We start from the raw sequence: 13,619 nt of genomic DNA, 5'->3' as shown, positions 1-13,619 counted from the left end.
CCACTGGTGCGACAATAAATCACAACAGATGATACCATGATTATTATAGAAGTTACATTCATGACAGATCTCACCTTAGTATCGTCCCATTTATGAAGCGTCCCAAAATCAGTGTTCGCCGATGTTTCTCAATCTTTTCAGCTAGCAAGTAAATAAGCCTTGACTGGTCTCTCTCCAGATCATCACTAACCACTGTCCACTTGCTACTTTAAAGTCTAACTCCTCACGTGAACCCTTAAGAACCAGGTGTCCGACAGCAACAAGCAACGGAACTGCAATAATGCTCATAAGTTTTGATGGTGGATACACCATGGCACGTAAAAGGACGATCAGAGGAGTCCGATAACTTACTATATCCAACATATCAAGTCTTTCCTAGAATACAGTCTGCTCCCTCTGATACTAAATTCTTGAATCAAATTTGCCCAAATATGGATGTACCAATTCTTAAAAAATGTCTAGATACATGTAATATTTCGACAACAATTTAGGATCGGAGGAAGTACATGACATGTTAACATCATATTCTAATGGTAGCATACCATCACGCCCAACAGCATTAGCCAAAACTTGTAAGAGCTGCCTCTGAAGTAAATCTAACTTAAAAGTACTGCAACAGTCTTACATATAGTTGAGGTTGCACAAGATGGAGTAGCTACAGTATAAGGCAACATTGCCAGAACTTCTACTGAACTGAAACATGTGAAAAGCTTTGACACATGCCAAGGAGTAGTTTCACTATTTTCCATATTACTGACATGTTAGATATTGGGCATGACAGACTAAAAGTGGTTTGCAGCTTGCTGAAGTTTGATGCAGTGCCATATAGTTGTGTCATTGAACTGCAAGTCTGCAATAAACTGAAACAGAAAACAGGAGAATAAAATTATATGTTATAACTTGCTAATATTTTAATATTTCCGCACTAACGTACACACATGCATATGTCCAAGCAACTCAAGCATGCCTCTGTGCTAGTAACAATCCTTCTCTGATACGCCCACCTGCAAAAGATAACAATTCCATTAAAAGTCACGGTCCGTGATCGTTCTACTCTAATGACTAGTTCTGGGGGGAACCGATTTTTTCTAGTCTGAGTTCGGCAAACAGAATACATCAAAGCAAAAAAAAGAAAAGAATACTCACCAAATGATGTGAGTGGGCATGCCATGGCATCATCACCTTGAGTGATATTATCACATCTCCACATTACCATTAATCACAAGACGCTTGATTCACCCAGTACTTGACTTGATGCACACGAAGCAAAAATGTCAATGCATTTCTTCAACATGCTGTCGTGCTTCTGTGGCTTGGTTTGGCATCAGTTTTTCTCAACCCACTTTTTCCCAGAGTATACGGGAACGAACCCAGCTAATCTGGCCCCAATAGTAAAATTCCCTATTTACAGCATAGCCACAACAAATATTTCGTCAGCTAGCTAGCCAAAAAACCACTAGTGCTGCTCATAACATTATAGCTACTGAATAAGCCTGACATATTTCATATGTGATGCTAGGATCTTTTGCATAACCTCAGATGCCAGAGTAACAGACACTGTGTGGACATCGGCCAATAGTTGGCATCACAGCTTCTCATGTGCAACACAAACAAGACAATCATTTCACACAAGCATCTCATACTGCCCTTTTCATCTTCCATTTTCTAAAATGACAAAGCACCACACGTGGTCACAGATCAATCGAACTCCCTTCATCAAACAAGAAACAAGAATATCAGAAAAAACAATCTGCACACTTTCAGAGGATGCAGATATGCAACGCATAAAACAAGGGCAACGAGCAACCAGTCAACAACCACATTTCTTCTTGCTTTGTATGGTGCAAGATCCTTTTGGAACAGGGGAAAATCATTTTTGCTAGGGAATGCGCTATCAATCTAAAACTAATATCACATATAATTATTTAAACAGCATAATGCCTGATCCTGCTATTAGCCCTGTGTGGCTGTTGACAAATCTTTCAAAAAGTGCCCTGAAAATGAGGTACAACCCGATGCATATAATTATAATGCCAAGGTCCCCTGTACCTTAATGGTACAACTCCAGGGAACTGCATGACTTTATTGAAACACATGGAGCCCATCCATGTGTGAGCACGTGTCTCTGGTACTGCAATTTAGACTGTCCATCATAGACAGGTATCAGCTGAAGTGGCAGCTATAAACACAATTGTCTATCATAGACAAGTTTCAGCTGAAGTGGCAGCAATAAGCACAACCAAAACCAACGACAAACACATAGCACCCAGCCATTAATGGTTCAATTTTGGGGTAAGCCTAATCTTACAAGCCTAGGTCCATTAGACAAACCAATTGGGATTTCTTTAATACTCATTTTGAATTCGTACGGGGATAAAACCCGTGTGACATATAGAGTCAAATGCAAACAGTTTCACATCATTAGCATTTTGGAGAAGCTAATAGCTTTGGTTTGATAATTTTAGAGAAAAGACCGCAAAATGGTTGTCCAAGCTGGGGATTCTAGCTAAACAGAAAACTTGGTTGAATTTTAAGTCACATGGGATTGCCTAACTCGAAAAGCACTGTTGGAATCAAACTCAGAGCATTGGCTGAATCAAGCTTCTTGTGATTAATGGTAATGTGGTTAGTGCACAGAACTCATGGGCTTTGAATATCCTTGATTTAAGTTAAACATGAGTCTGGCAATGAAAATACTCTATTACCACAGCTGATGGTATGAAGACAAGAAAACATGATACATGTATTGCAACACGAAATTAGGATGATATTTCAAGTTGATACATATAGCTATTAACTTTTGATCATCGGGAAAAATGAACTGTGAATTGATTGAGGCATGTGATCCCTTTAAAAATATTCACCCGCAACATAAAAATCCATCATCTAACAGGGGTTATTTAACATCCTACACGTAATTTGCATATAAATTAACGAGCTAGTTTATCCCAACAAGTGCAAATGAGGAGCTGATCCTGAATTCAGACCTGTAATTCTGTCAACCGAGGAGTCGACAATGTTACACCATCATATTCAATGTTAACAATACATGTAGAGTTAGCTTAAGACTCAACTCATGGTAGTTTTTTTACTGTTGACTGTAGGTGATGTGGGGAGTACAAAGAGTCAGTGACTGACTACCTTTGGGGATGCCCTAAGCCTGTCTAATTTACACCCCAGTGATGAAGTACTTCCATATGAAATATTTCGCACAATTAATCAGCGTCACTATATCCTTGTAGATCACACATTCACACAGGGAAAATATCAGGCCTGAGTCATGACCATTACCTCACAAATAAAGCTCAGCACAATCGGTGGTCATATATCAACCATGTTGGATAGGACAAGATCTCATTATTGTCCATGCTTGCCCCCACAAGCTCATGATTTGTACGGCTAGCCACATTAGACCCAAAGATATATCACATGGGAAGTGCAATAATTAAATTGTCTCATGAAGTAGGCTATGCACTTTTCATGCTGCCAGCTGAACTAGGTTATGTGCTTTTAATGCTACCGACTATCACTAGAAAGGCAGTGTAACAAGCTCAAAAAGAAAACATTACTGGTGTCAAACAATGATGGGACACAGGGGAGTACTGTCGTACTGGCTCTTACCAGGCATCATAAAATTTTACAAATACCTCTAGGTGGAGCACGGAGAACAAAAGAAGTACAGGCCATCTCAATTCTCGATTGATGAGCTCAGTTGGGCACATAACAAAACGGAAATACATCATTAAGACATAGATCATGAGCACAAAACTTCCATTACCCTTATATTGCCAATACCTGAAGGATGCAAATCTGCAAATACAACAAGTATAATATGAGTATCCCTGCCATATGAACTATACATAAAAATCATAAAATATGAACAGTATTCTGCCACACATTACAATCTTCATTCAAGCAATTCAATAGAAAAAAATCTTCTTCTTTTTGCGAGAACAAATAAGCTTCTTATCGGATCTTAACAAGGAACATTTGATTAGAACCCTGCTTGCGCTCATTCTACACCCTGTGTGCAAAAACTGCAAAGTAGAATGCTACGCCGATCCAATTCCATACCCAAGTACCCAACACACACGCACACCAAGTAATAGTCCCGACAGTTCCTGGTTCCCACCCCTCGATGTGTGGAGAACGCGGGGAGGAGTACGAACCTGCGGGAACGCGAAGGTCGGCCGAGAACCACCAAACGGGTAGGAAGGGGAGGCGAGCCCCGACGGCCGCTGCTGCGGGTGGAGATCGGCGTGCTCGGTGTTTGGATATTTGGGTTTAGGTTTGGGTTCCTCTTCCTCGTTATGGCTTTGGCTGGGCCTCCAACTGAGCATCTATGGATTGCAGTTTAAACGGGCCCAATTAATAATACCACCAACCGGCCCACTAAGTCTGAATTAAATTTTGCGATTGGTTCTAATGATTCTTTTTGCTGCACTCACTTTCCGCTCCCAAAAAAAATGCTGCACTCGCTTAAGTCTATTTTATTTATTGATTATAGCTAACTGAATTTCTGTTTAAAAAAGCTACTCCCTCCGATCCATTTTACTTGTCGAAATATTACATATATCTAGACGCTTTTTAGACATTAATATATCCATATTTGGACGAATTTGATACAATTAATATTGATGTGAGTGAGTAGCTGAATTTCTTTTCTACTTTTGAATGTACAGTAATAAGTTTATTATGATATGGTTTAGGTACCGCAAAGTAAGCCTAAGTTCAGAACGTACGACCATCCCCACCACAACGCAAGGTACCACCTATTGAAAGGCAACATTCTTATCTAACTAATTTTATTTGAATATTTTCCTATTTTTTACATGAAAATCTAGAGTTTTGTTAATTTTATACGGTTACCGAGTGGCGAGTGCTTGAGTTTGGATGATGTATTTTGGCTCCTCCCGTATGCTACATCTTTCGTTATGTTAATATACCTATTATTCTAAAAATTGTACAACAAATTATTGTTAAGTAGTATTTTTTGCTAAAATTGCATATAAAATCTTGTGAACGTCAAAGTTGTGCACTCGGTTTTTTTTTCTCAAGCTCCGCCCCTGCTGCCAAAGATAGCTTCGTCAACCTCGAAACATTATTAACTACCATCTTCTGTTGTAATAGCTTCCTCCGATGCATAATAAGTGTCGGGATTTAGTAAAGTTTTAGCACTATCTTTGTACTAAATCGCCGATATTTATTATGAATCGCAGGGAATACCGATGATAGTGTTCTGCGTATTTGTTGTAGTGGGTGTTCAAAAAAGAAGAAAGCTGAGCAGTATGATAATGCAAATAGTATTTTCTCTCGTATTTGTATATCCATGCAACCCCGTAGCGTACTCTTTCCATGCGTACATTGTAGTAATATGTGTACAACTCCTAGACTTCCATCCACTTTTTTCCCCCTCTCAAAACAGCACAGCAGTAAATCGAATCGTTTAATTAGGAACCACCACATGTCACACGTACACGATCGAGTTGTAACATATGTCGAGAAAAAAAAATCCGGCCTAGTAACGAAGATCTTGGGTACGTGTTGGGCCTATTTTGGGCCCTGGTTGGACGAAGGGGAGATCGATCGATCAGGCATTCAGGCGGGGCGAAGGCCGTGCTTGAGCGCCGCCTCCCAGACGACGTCGATGCGGCCGACGTCGATGGCGCCCACCTCGTGGTGCGTGTAGCCTTCGAGGAAGTGCACGACGCCGCCCGCGTGGCAGGCGTGCACCACCCCGCGCTCCAGGGAGAACTCGCAGGAGCCGAGGCCCCTGGCGTCCTTGGGGAGCCGCATGGCCGCGAGCTTGCCGTAGGTGCAGTCCCTGCGGAAGCCCAGGATCGGGGGCACCACGAATTGGTGGAAGTGCGTCCCGGGCGGCGCCCAGCGCTGCTCCCGCGGCGACAGCCATTTCCCCACGATCCACGTCTTGCACTGCCCCGCCGACCGGTACTTGGTCACCTGCACCAGGTACTGCTGGTGCTCCGCCGCCGCCTCCTTCTGGATCTTCTGGAACCGCTCCGTCGACAGCGTCATCATCTGCACATATATGTGAACGTGCCATTAGCTACTGGCCGTTTAATAAATTAGATTACACTTGATTTCTGTTGTAAGCGCAGTTTGCAGTATTAGTTTACGTACCATGACGCGGATTTTCTTCCGGCACAGGTAGAGCGCGATGGCCCTGCCGAGCTTGGACGTGGCGCCCGTCATGAACACCTCGGTTGTGCCCTTGGGGATCTCGTTGAGGATCACCGCGGCTGTCAGGGTGTTGCCGTGGACGACGCGCACGCGGAGGTCCGGATGCTTGTTCACGAAGAGCGTTCCACCGCCGTTGAGCGCCTCGTTCTGCACACATCAATCACTTGTACTTATATTAGCTAATTAATTAGGCCACATCGTGTCTGCATTGCAGCTGAATCCGGCAAGCGTCGTGCGCTTGGCCGGCTTCTGATCGACATTGGAAGGGAAGAATTAACGAACCTTGTTCAGAGCTGCAAGGCTAACGACCTTGACACCCATTCTTTCAGCCCTCAGAATGGCAAGCTCGATCTGATAGTTGATGCCGTCCTTGGCGAAAGGCAAGAAGTACTGCATGCATGTAGACAAAGAGATCGATCGTCAGCAAAGAACATTCATTCAGAGCCCACATCTGATAGAAGCTGTAGTGAACGGGCCGGGGCCGGGTACGTACGTGGAAGCCGTATCTCGGGACGGCCCACATCTGGTGCAGCTTGCCGCGGAGGTGGTAGTAGGAGATGACGAATGTCTTGGACCAGGCCCACACCATGAGCATGAAGACGAAGGCTATGGGCCACAGCGGCACGAGGAAGGCCCGCACCGCGAACGGCGTCGACGAGAAGGTGCGCATCACGAACGGCACGTGCATCGACTGCATCACGTCCACCACGTGCGCCAGGAAAACGAAGTCCGGCACCTCGTCCACCCCTGCCACCCACGTACGGTAAATTAATATCGGAATTATATTTGGGACGGACGCCGACGGCTGCAGGCTCTCTCTCTCCTGACTCAATTGTTCCCCTTGTTACTAGGCACACCCTCCCTTTTCCATGATTTCCTTCTGTTTCGCGGCCGCTACATGCGCGGACATTTCAGGCTATTTTGGGAGCTCGATCGGTCATGACTTGTCTCAATTCATTCCTAGCTATGTTCTGTCTATAAAACTACACAAGGTGGATTACTACATTTCATATGGGCAGTTAATATGAACACATACCTAATTAAACGTGCCTTCCGGTTACTATACCTAACAGATCAGCAAGTTTAGTTGGACTTGTTTGTGCCGTACTGCTGATCGAGCTAGCTGTCACGTCATATGCCTAGTTGCGCCAGCCATGCGTGCCATCATGACACTAGACTCAGTACCGATCGAGTAATTAACTGGTTGATATTATTATACGGTTTATCGCTAAGCGCTTCATTTAACCCTTCATTTAATGCTACGGATGGGATGGCATATCCGCTTCAGGCCCGTCGCATGCGCGAGGTGCACGTCTGCTCAGGACCTCTAAAATATATGGGCCTCCAAATCTACAAGTAGTTATGGTATTAATCAGAAAAAAAAATAGCACTGGCGAGCAACTGCTCGACTGCTCGACTCCTACTCCATCGCCTCAACTTCGACTCGCTGGCCCCTGCCTCCACAGCTCCTCCCGAAGATATCGCGATCGCAATCACCCTACCAGGTTGCCCCCTGCCGCTCGTCCAGGTCCTGCCCTGCGTTGATCGATTCAATTGATTACTTCGTGCCCTTAGTCCGTGGCATGTTGTCTTCCAGTCCCCTAATCCCTCTACGGCTCTGCCCTCGCTAGACGTTGGCTTGCTGCAACCTACAATGCTACGCTAATTTGTAATCTCCTGGCATTGCTTAACTCTTCTATTTTGTTCTCAATTTTTTCCTCCAAGATCTCCTGAAAGAATCTGTGGATCCTCTTGATATTCTAATTTTTCTGAAGAAGCTGCCCTTATGTTGGAGAATACAATGCAAGCTTCTAGAGTGTTCTCAATATTACAAAAAAGAAGACATTACTATGGAATACTCTAGAATATAAAATAAATAAAAGAGGGAACCTTCTAGTGTTTAGATATGCATGAAGAATTATGTAGAAGCTTTGGAATACTCTAGAATAGGAGTTTAAAATAAATAAATAGGAAACCTTCTAGTACCTAGATATTTATGTAGAAGTGTGTGGAAGGCTTTAGATATTTTGTATCAATGGCTAAGATTTTGACACATGTCAAAGATCCAATGGCCATGTAGTCCTATAAATAGAGGCCCTTGCCTCACACCTTGTGTAGTAGAGAATAAGAAAGTGAAGAAGGTGGAGAACAAGGTGTGAGCAAGTGTAAGGTGTGTATGCTCTCTCTTGTACTAATATTCCTAAAGCAATAGTACTACTTTGTTCATATAAGTCTCCCGGTTAGGCCTTGTTATTTCTAAGTACTTAGTGCATATAAGTTGTGATTTAACGTGAGCGGATTCACCCGGAATCACAACGGTCTTGTTTCAACGTGAGTGGCATAGCCGCCCGGATTCAAGACTTGCTTTAACGTGAGTGGCTCTGCCGCCCGGAAGCTTGCACTAAGTAAGTAGAAATAAAAAGGGACTAATCAACTACACCAAAGTAGTTGGTATAGGTGAATAGGCCCTCTCGTAGTGTGTTAGGTCCACCTCGAATTCTCTACACCTTATATCATAACACTATGATTGCGTACGGAATTTTGTTAACCATTTCCGGTGACTGTTGCTTCTGCGGAAAGAAGCTTTTCTAGAACTTGTTGAAATCTTATTTCACTCTACTCTGATGCAAGAAAGACTCAGTGGATTGGTGACAATAGCACTTGAAAATGAAGCCGAAGATTGATTATGAAGATATAATTGGAGATTTTATTTCAAAAAACACTAGACGGATGATGCTTTTCAGTAGGAAATGAGATCAGTTTATTGCTCCAATACTAGTATACTACCATTCTGTTTCTGCTATAATTTTAGATGTTGTGCGAAATAAGACATATTATAATCGTAAAGTTATACAAGTACATGAAGTTATGATTTAGTTATATGAAATCGTCCCAATTTTAGAACAAAATTTTCAATTTCGGTCCAGTGCCCCCAATTCCTGGAGACGGCCCTGATCCGCTTCCGCGTATATTGCTGCAGAAAGCATGCATCTAGGCGAAACAACGACTCGGCTCCTCCTCCACAAGACCACAACCACAAGTTTAAGTGACCCCGTTCTCGTCCTAATTAAGAAACGTCGGTCCCGTCCGTCCGTCTCGATCTGGAATAAACACGCTGTTGCAGCGCAGCTACTACTGAGACGGAACTAATTAAGAAGCTTCTGCGTCTAAACCTGCAGCAGAGTAGGCCGGTGCGCATCCCATTCGAGCTTCGCAACGCATGCGTGTCCTCCTGATTGTCCGAGGAAACGCATGCCGCATGCGTAAAACCCCGCCGGAACCGCAACCTGGAGAGAGTAATTAAGATCCAGAAGGATATTATTAGTTACCTGCTCTGGTCTTCCTCTGCAGCTCCCAGGTGTTGGCGTCGAGCGTGCCACCCAGGCGGTCGAACAGCGGCATGAACAGGCAGAAGTTGGCATCCTTCTCCGTGTGGTGGACCGTGTGGTACCTGCAAAAGCAAAGCCAAGGTACGAATTGAAAGCGAGGCCTCAGGTTAGTAGCTAGCACGGGAGAAGATACTATTCCATCGATCGAAAAAAGGCGCGACACAACGACCGGTGCTCGTTGGGCACGTGATCGGAGGCTGAAGCGCGGCCGACCTACTGTACTGTGATGGATGCCTGGAACGAACAATGACAATGTGTTGATAGATAGGACGTCGATCAGGTGACCAGTGAAGCAGTTTGGAAGCGAAGCCTGCGCGCGCCGGCAGTAATGCAAAGCAGAGCCGCGTGTCTGTGTGGATGGGTCCGGGGGGTTGTACTTAATTTGCGACTTGCCAAAGTACACGTATCTCTGGGATCAGATTCGCCCCGTACAGTAGTTGTCCAGCGAATTATCATCGTGAATTAAATCTAGTACGGAGTAGTACTAGGAATGTTCATAGTTGGATTTTCAGGCTCAATTCTGGGAGATAGTTAAACTATTTTGTGTGTAGAACACTGTAGATGGAGAGACCGAAGGGAACGTACGTTGGGGTGTAGATGAGGTATCGGAGGAGCGGGAGCGCCTGGAATATGCCGGCGGGGAACAGCTCGACGTTGCAGTGGCCCATGGCCCTGAGGAAGTCGAAGCCCAGCACGTAGGCGAACGCCAGGCCCACCGAGCCGTGCCCCGCGGCGCACGCGCCCGCGAGCGGCAACGCCATGAGCGCGCCCAGCACCATGTGCTCCAGCGGCGTCGCGAACCCGGCTGCACGCACGCACGCGTGTGTTTGTTATTTAGTTGATTGATCACCAATAAACGGATTTACGATCGATCAATCAAAGCATACTACTATATGTTTTACATACCTGTGAAGGGCGTGGGCACCTTGATGGAGTGGTGGAGCGCGTGGTAGCAGGAGAAGAGGTGGCCGCTGTGGAAGGCCCTGTGCGCCACGTAGAACAGGGGCTCGGTGGCGACAACGTGGAGGAGGGCGCCGACGAGGAGCCCCTTGGCGTCCCAGAGCGGGAGGTCCCGCAGCGACGGGAAGGCGTAGAACGCCGTGGCCGCCATCAGTATCTGCAGTATCAGGAAGTTGTCCCTGGAAGAAACACACACACACGGCGGCCGGAGCCAAACTTCTTGTTAGCCAGGAGGACTCCTGCATGATCGAAAGTGTGGTGTTCTTGATTGACTGATCAGATGAGTTGCACCCGTAAGTACGTACCAGTCCCACTCCTTGTCGATCTGCGCGAAGTCGACGCCGTCGCGGACGATGCGGCGGCGGCGGGTGAGGAACAGCATGTTGCTGTAGGAGCTCCAGAGCTGGTAGGTGAATGCCCGGAGGGTGAAGAGGACGAGCAGGAGGAGGAGCCACTGGTCCGGGCTCCCGCGCTCCCACGCCCGGGACGCCACGGCCTTGCCCACCAGAGGCCCGTACAGGGCATACTGCCAGCCATTCACACACACGAAAATGAACCAGATGCATTCGGACAGAGGGTCTCAAAACAAAAACAAAGATCGATCACAAGCTAGCAGAAACATGTGTACCTTGAACAAGCCAAGGTTATCCCATGGCCACGAGGACAAGAACGCGGCACCCATGCGTACGCTGGTTCGATCCCGGCTCTTGGCTCTTCCGCTCTGAACTCTGGTTCGGCTACGGAAGCAATATATCTCCGGTTCGAGAATTAAGCTGTGGGAGAGGGAGAGCTGGCGAGAGGCGTGAGGAGGGAATGGAATTAGGATGGAAGACGTACGGTGCAGATTGTGTGTTGTGGTTTGCACCACGCGGCTGGCCGATCACTCAAAAGTCCGTAGGTTTATATACGCGCGTGAAGCTAGTGGAACTAGATGCGTGGGTCGAGGGGAGCAAAGGGAAAGGTATACGTAACTATGGAGTACAGCCATTCAATCAGGCAAGCTCTAGCTAAGAAATTAGTATCGGTCACCTCCACCACCGCCATACGTACCGGCCCGGCCCTGCCCCAACCAGACGGAGTTAATATGATCAGGGAGTACGTACAGGCCGGGAAGGGCAACCGGGAAATTCAAAGGGGCGGATGGAGATCGATACCATAATGTTATGGGAGCGACATGATCGATGCTTTTTTAGTAGCAGATCGATTCGATGGAGCGCGTGCGTACAACCAGGCTAGCTAGCTGCATGATTTTTTTCTTAGGTCGCGCCTGGCTTTAATAATTTGAAAGTCTTGGATCGATCGGCCCTGTATGCCCGGCGCGTCACGTCACATGTGGTTGCACTTGCAGGCAGCGGGACGTACGTACGCACGCGTGATGCGTTCACCAGTTTCGTTTGTGTGGAAGAGCGTCGTCAATCGGATCGGTCGTCTTAATTCTGGTGGCGCTGAACCGCTGGGCGGATCGCGTAGAGGGGCGTTGCATGCAGCATTCGCGGGAATTAATTCGGCACGCATCTACTAGCTGCAGTAGTCCGACTGGTAGCGGAAGCCGGCGGACCGGGGAGCCAGCCAACTACCTGAGATCGCGCTATCGGCATTGATGGCGCGACCCAAGCTTTCAGCATTTCCGTTTCCAAAAATAAAGCTTTCGCTAGCTGCTAGTGGCCCCGGTCGCAGCGGAGAGCTTTCTCTGCTTGTACGACGACGGCCAAGCGGAAGTGTTGTGTTGACGACCGGCACAACGACGTAGCGTGGCCAAATTTGATCGGCGAGCCGTGTCGTACGTTGCATTGGTTGGCCTCGCAAATTTGGAGGATGGACTCAACTTTGGGCCGGGAATGGAAGGATATAGGACACGTCGCCCGATCGCCGGCTCGCCCGAGCTTAATAGGCCACAAGTACACATGTTTGATTTGGAGAATGGGAGGGTACGTAGGAGTACTGTCTTTCTTTCTTTTTCCTGCCAGGCACACAAGTACGCGTCTTTAATTACCTGGTTTAGACCGCGCTCCAGTGCTCCACGCGCGGGAATGAGCGGATGGGGCAGTGGATTTTCTACGTTTTGCATTAATGGCACCCGATGGAAACACACGTATGCGAATTTTAACTAAGGGGTTAGTAGCTAGTAGGAGTATAATTTCAGGGGAAAGAGAGTGAGAGACAGAGAAAGGGAGAGAGATTAAGGTACAACTCGATCCAGAGACGGATGCTTTAGTACGATCATTCCAGACAACCTAAGAAGTAAGAGCATCTCGTGTATATTCGGTTGTCTATATGAAGATATAGACAATGGTCTAAATTTTTCTTTTATCAACGTCTTCTAATTTTTCATCAGCATGTCTAGATCTATAGGTTATGTATATTCTTTCTCCTATATTATAATAGTATATACCATTATTCTTCTCCCTTCGTCCCATGAGCAGCACAGCACCGGCCCATCCTCATCTTCCCATCGGTGTCCTCCCTCCCATCCTCCATCTCCCTCAGCAGCCCCTTCTTCCTCACCGGCCACGAGCAGCGGCAGCACCACCCCCTCCCCTCCTCCATCGGCGGCGCTCCTGTCCCTCCTCCACACCCTCCCCTCCCCAGCAACGGCGCACCTCCGCTCCTCCATCTCGCCCGCGGCGGCGCTCCCTCCCCTCCTCCATCTCCCAGGCGGCGGCGACCCTGCACCCCCCAAACCTGCGGCTGCGCGCCCGAGCCCGCGACGGCGCTCCCTCCTCGGACTCCCCCGTGGAGGCGCCCCTCCCGTTCTCCCATGGTGGCGCCCCCTCCCCTCCCCAATATTTCCCAGGCGGCGGCGCCCCTGCCTCCCCCAACCTTGCGGCCGTGCGCTCGAATCAGCGGCGCCCTCTCCCTCCTCGGACTCCCCCGTGGCAAGCGCGATGGATTTGGACGGCGTGGCTTCGTAGTCCAAATGTGGACGTCGTGGAGGTGAATTTAGACATCGTCTACTTGTACACAAGCATATACACAAGCTGGTGGAGACGATTTTTGGCCTCAGACCTGAGGATGCTCTAAGGAAACAGTTTTCACGAAAATGGCCTGAAAGAAGGCAGTATGTGTCGA

The 13,619-nt window shown here is 47.1% G+C and overlaps 1 protein-coding gene and 1 long non-coding RNA gene across 7 annotated transcripts; both read right to left on the bottom strand.

Annotated features, from left to right (window-relative positions):
- Positions 1-444: 444 nt before the first annotated feature.
- LOC100833513 lies at positions 445-4,312 on the bottom strand. Of its 6 annotated transcripts, none has more exons than XR_732568.3 (4): positions 4,170-4,312; positions 1,147-3,810; positions 939-1,004; positions 445-860 (listed from the first exon to the last, which is right to left on the bottom strand). It is a non-coding gene; the product is annotated as an uncharacterized LOC100833513 (long non-coding RNA). The 6 variants fall into 6 exon arrangements; XR_732571.3 differs by having other exon boundaries at positions 445-1,004; positions 1,147-1,401; positions 1,535-3,810; XR_732570.3 differs by having other exon boundaries at positions 445-1,004; positions 1,147-1,711; positions 2,050-3,810.
- Positions 4,313-5,287: 975 nt separating this feature from the next.
- Positions 5,288-11,751, bottom strand: LOC100821253 (protein ECERIFERUM 3). The gene is made up of 9 exons (XM_003578100.4): positions 11,179-11,751; positions 10,856-11,076; positions 10,497-10,729; positions 10,176-10,395; positions 9,531-9,652; positions 6,695-6,948; positions 6,484-6,591; positions 6,142-6,348; positions 5,288-6,039 (listed from the first exon to the last, which is right to left on the bottom strand). The coding sequence occupies exons 1-9, from the start codon at positions 11,230-11,232 to the stop codon at positions 5,599-5,601; spliced, it is 1,860 nt and encodes a 619-aa protein (XP_003578148.1). The 5' UTR covers positions 11,233-11,751; the 3' UTR covers positions 5,288-5,598.
- Between the last annotated feature and the right edge of the window lie 1,868 nt (positions 11,752-13,619).

This window comes from Brachypodium distachyon, chromosome 4, assembly GCF_000005505.3.
Source record: "Brachypodium distachyon strain Bd21 chromosome 4, Brachypodium_distachyon_v3.0, whole genome shotgun sequence".
Classification (NCBI taxonomy): Eukaryota; Viridiplantae; Streptophyta; class Magnoliopsida; order Poales; family Poaceae; genus Brachypodium; species Brachypodium distachyon.
Note: the sequence above shows the minus strand (reverse complement) of the source record. Positions and strands in the feature narration are given on the sequence as shown.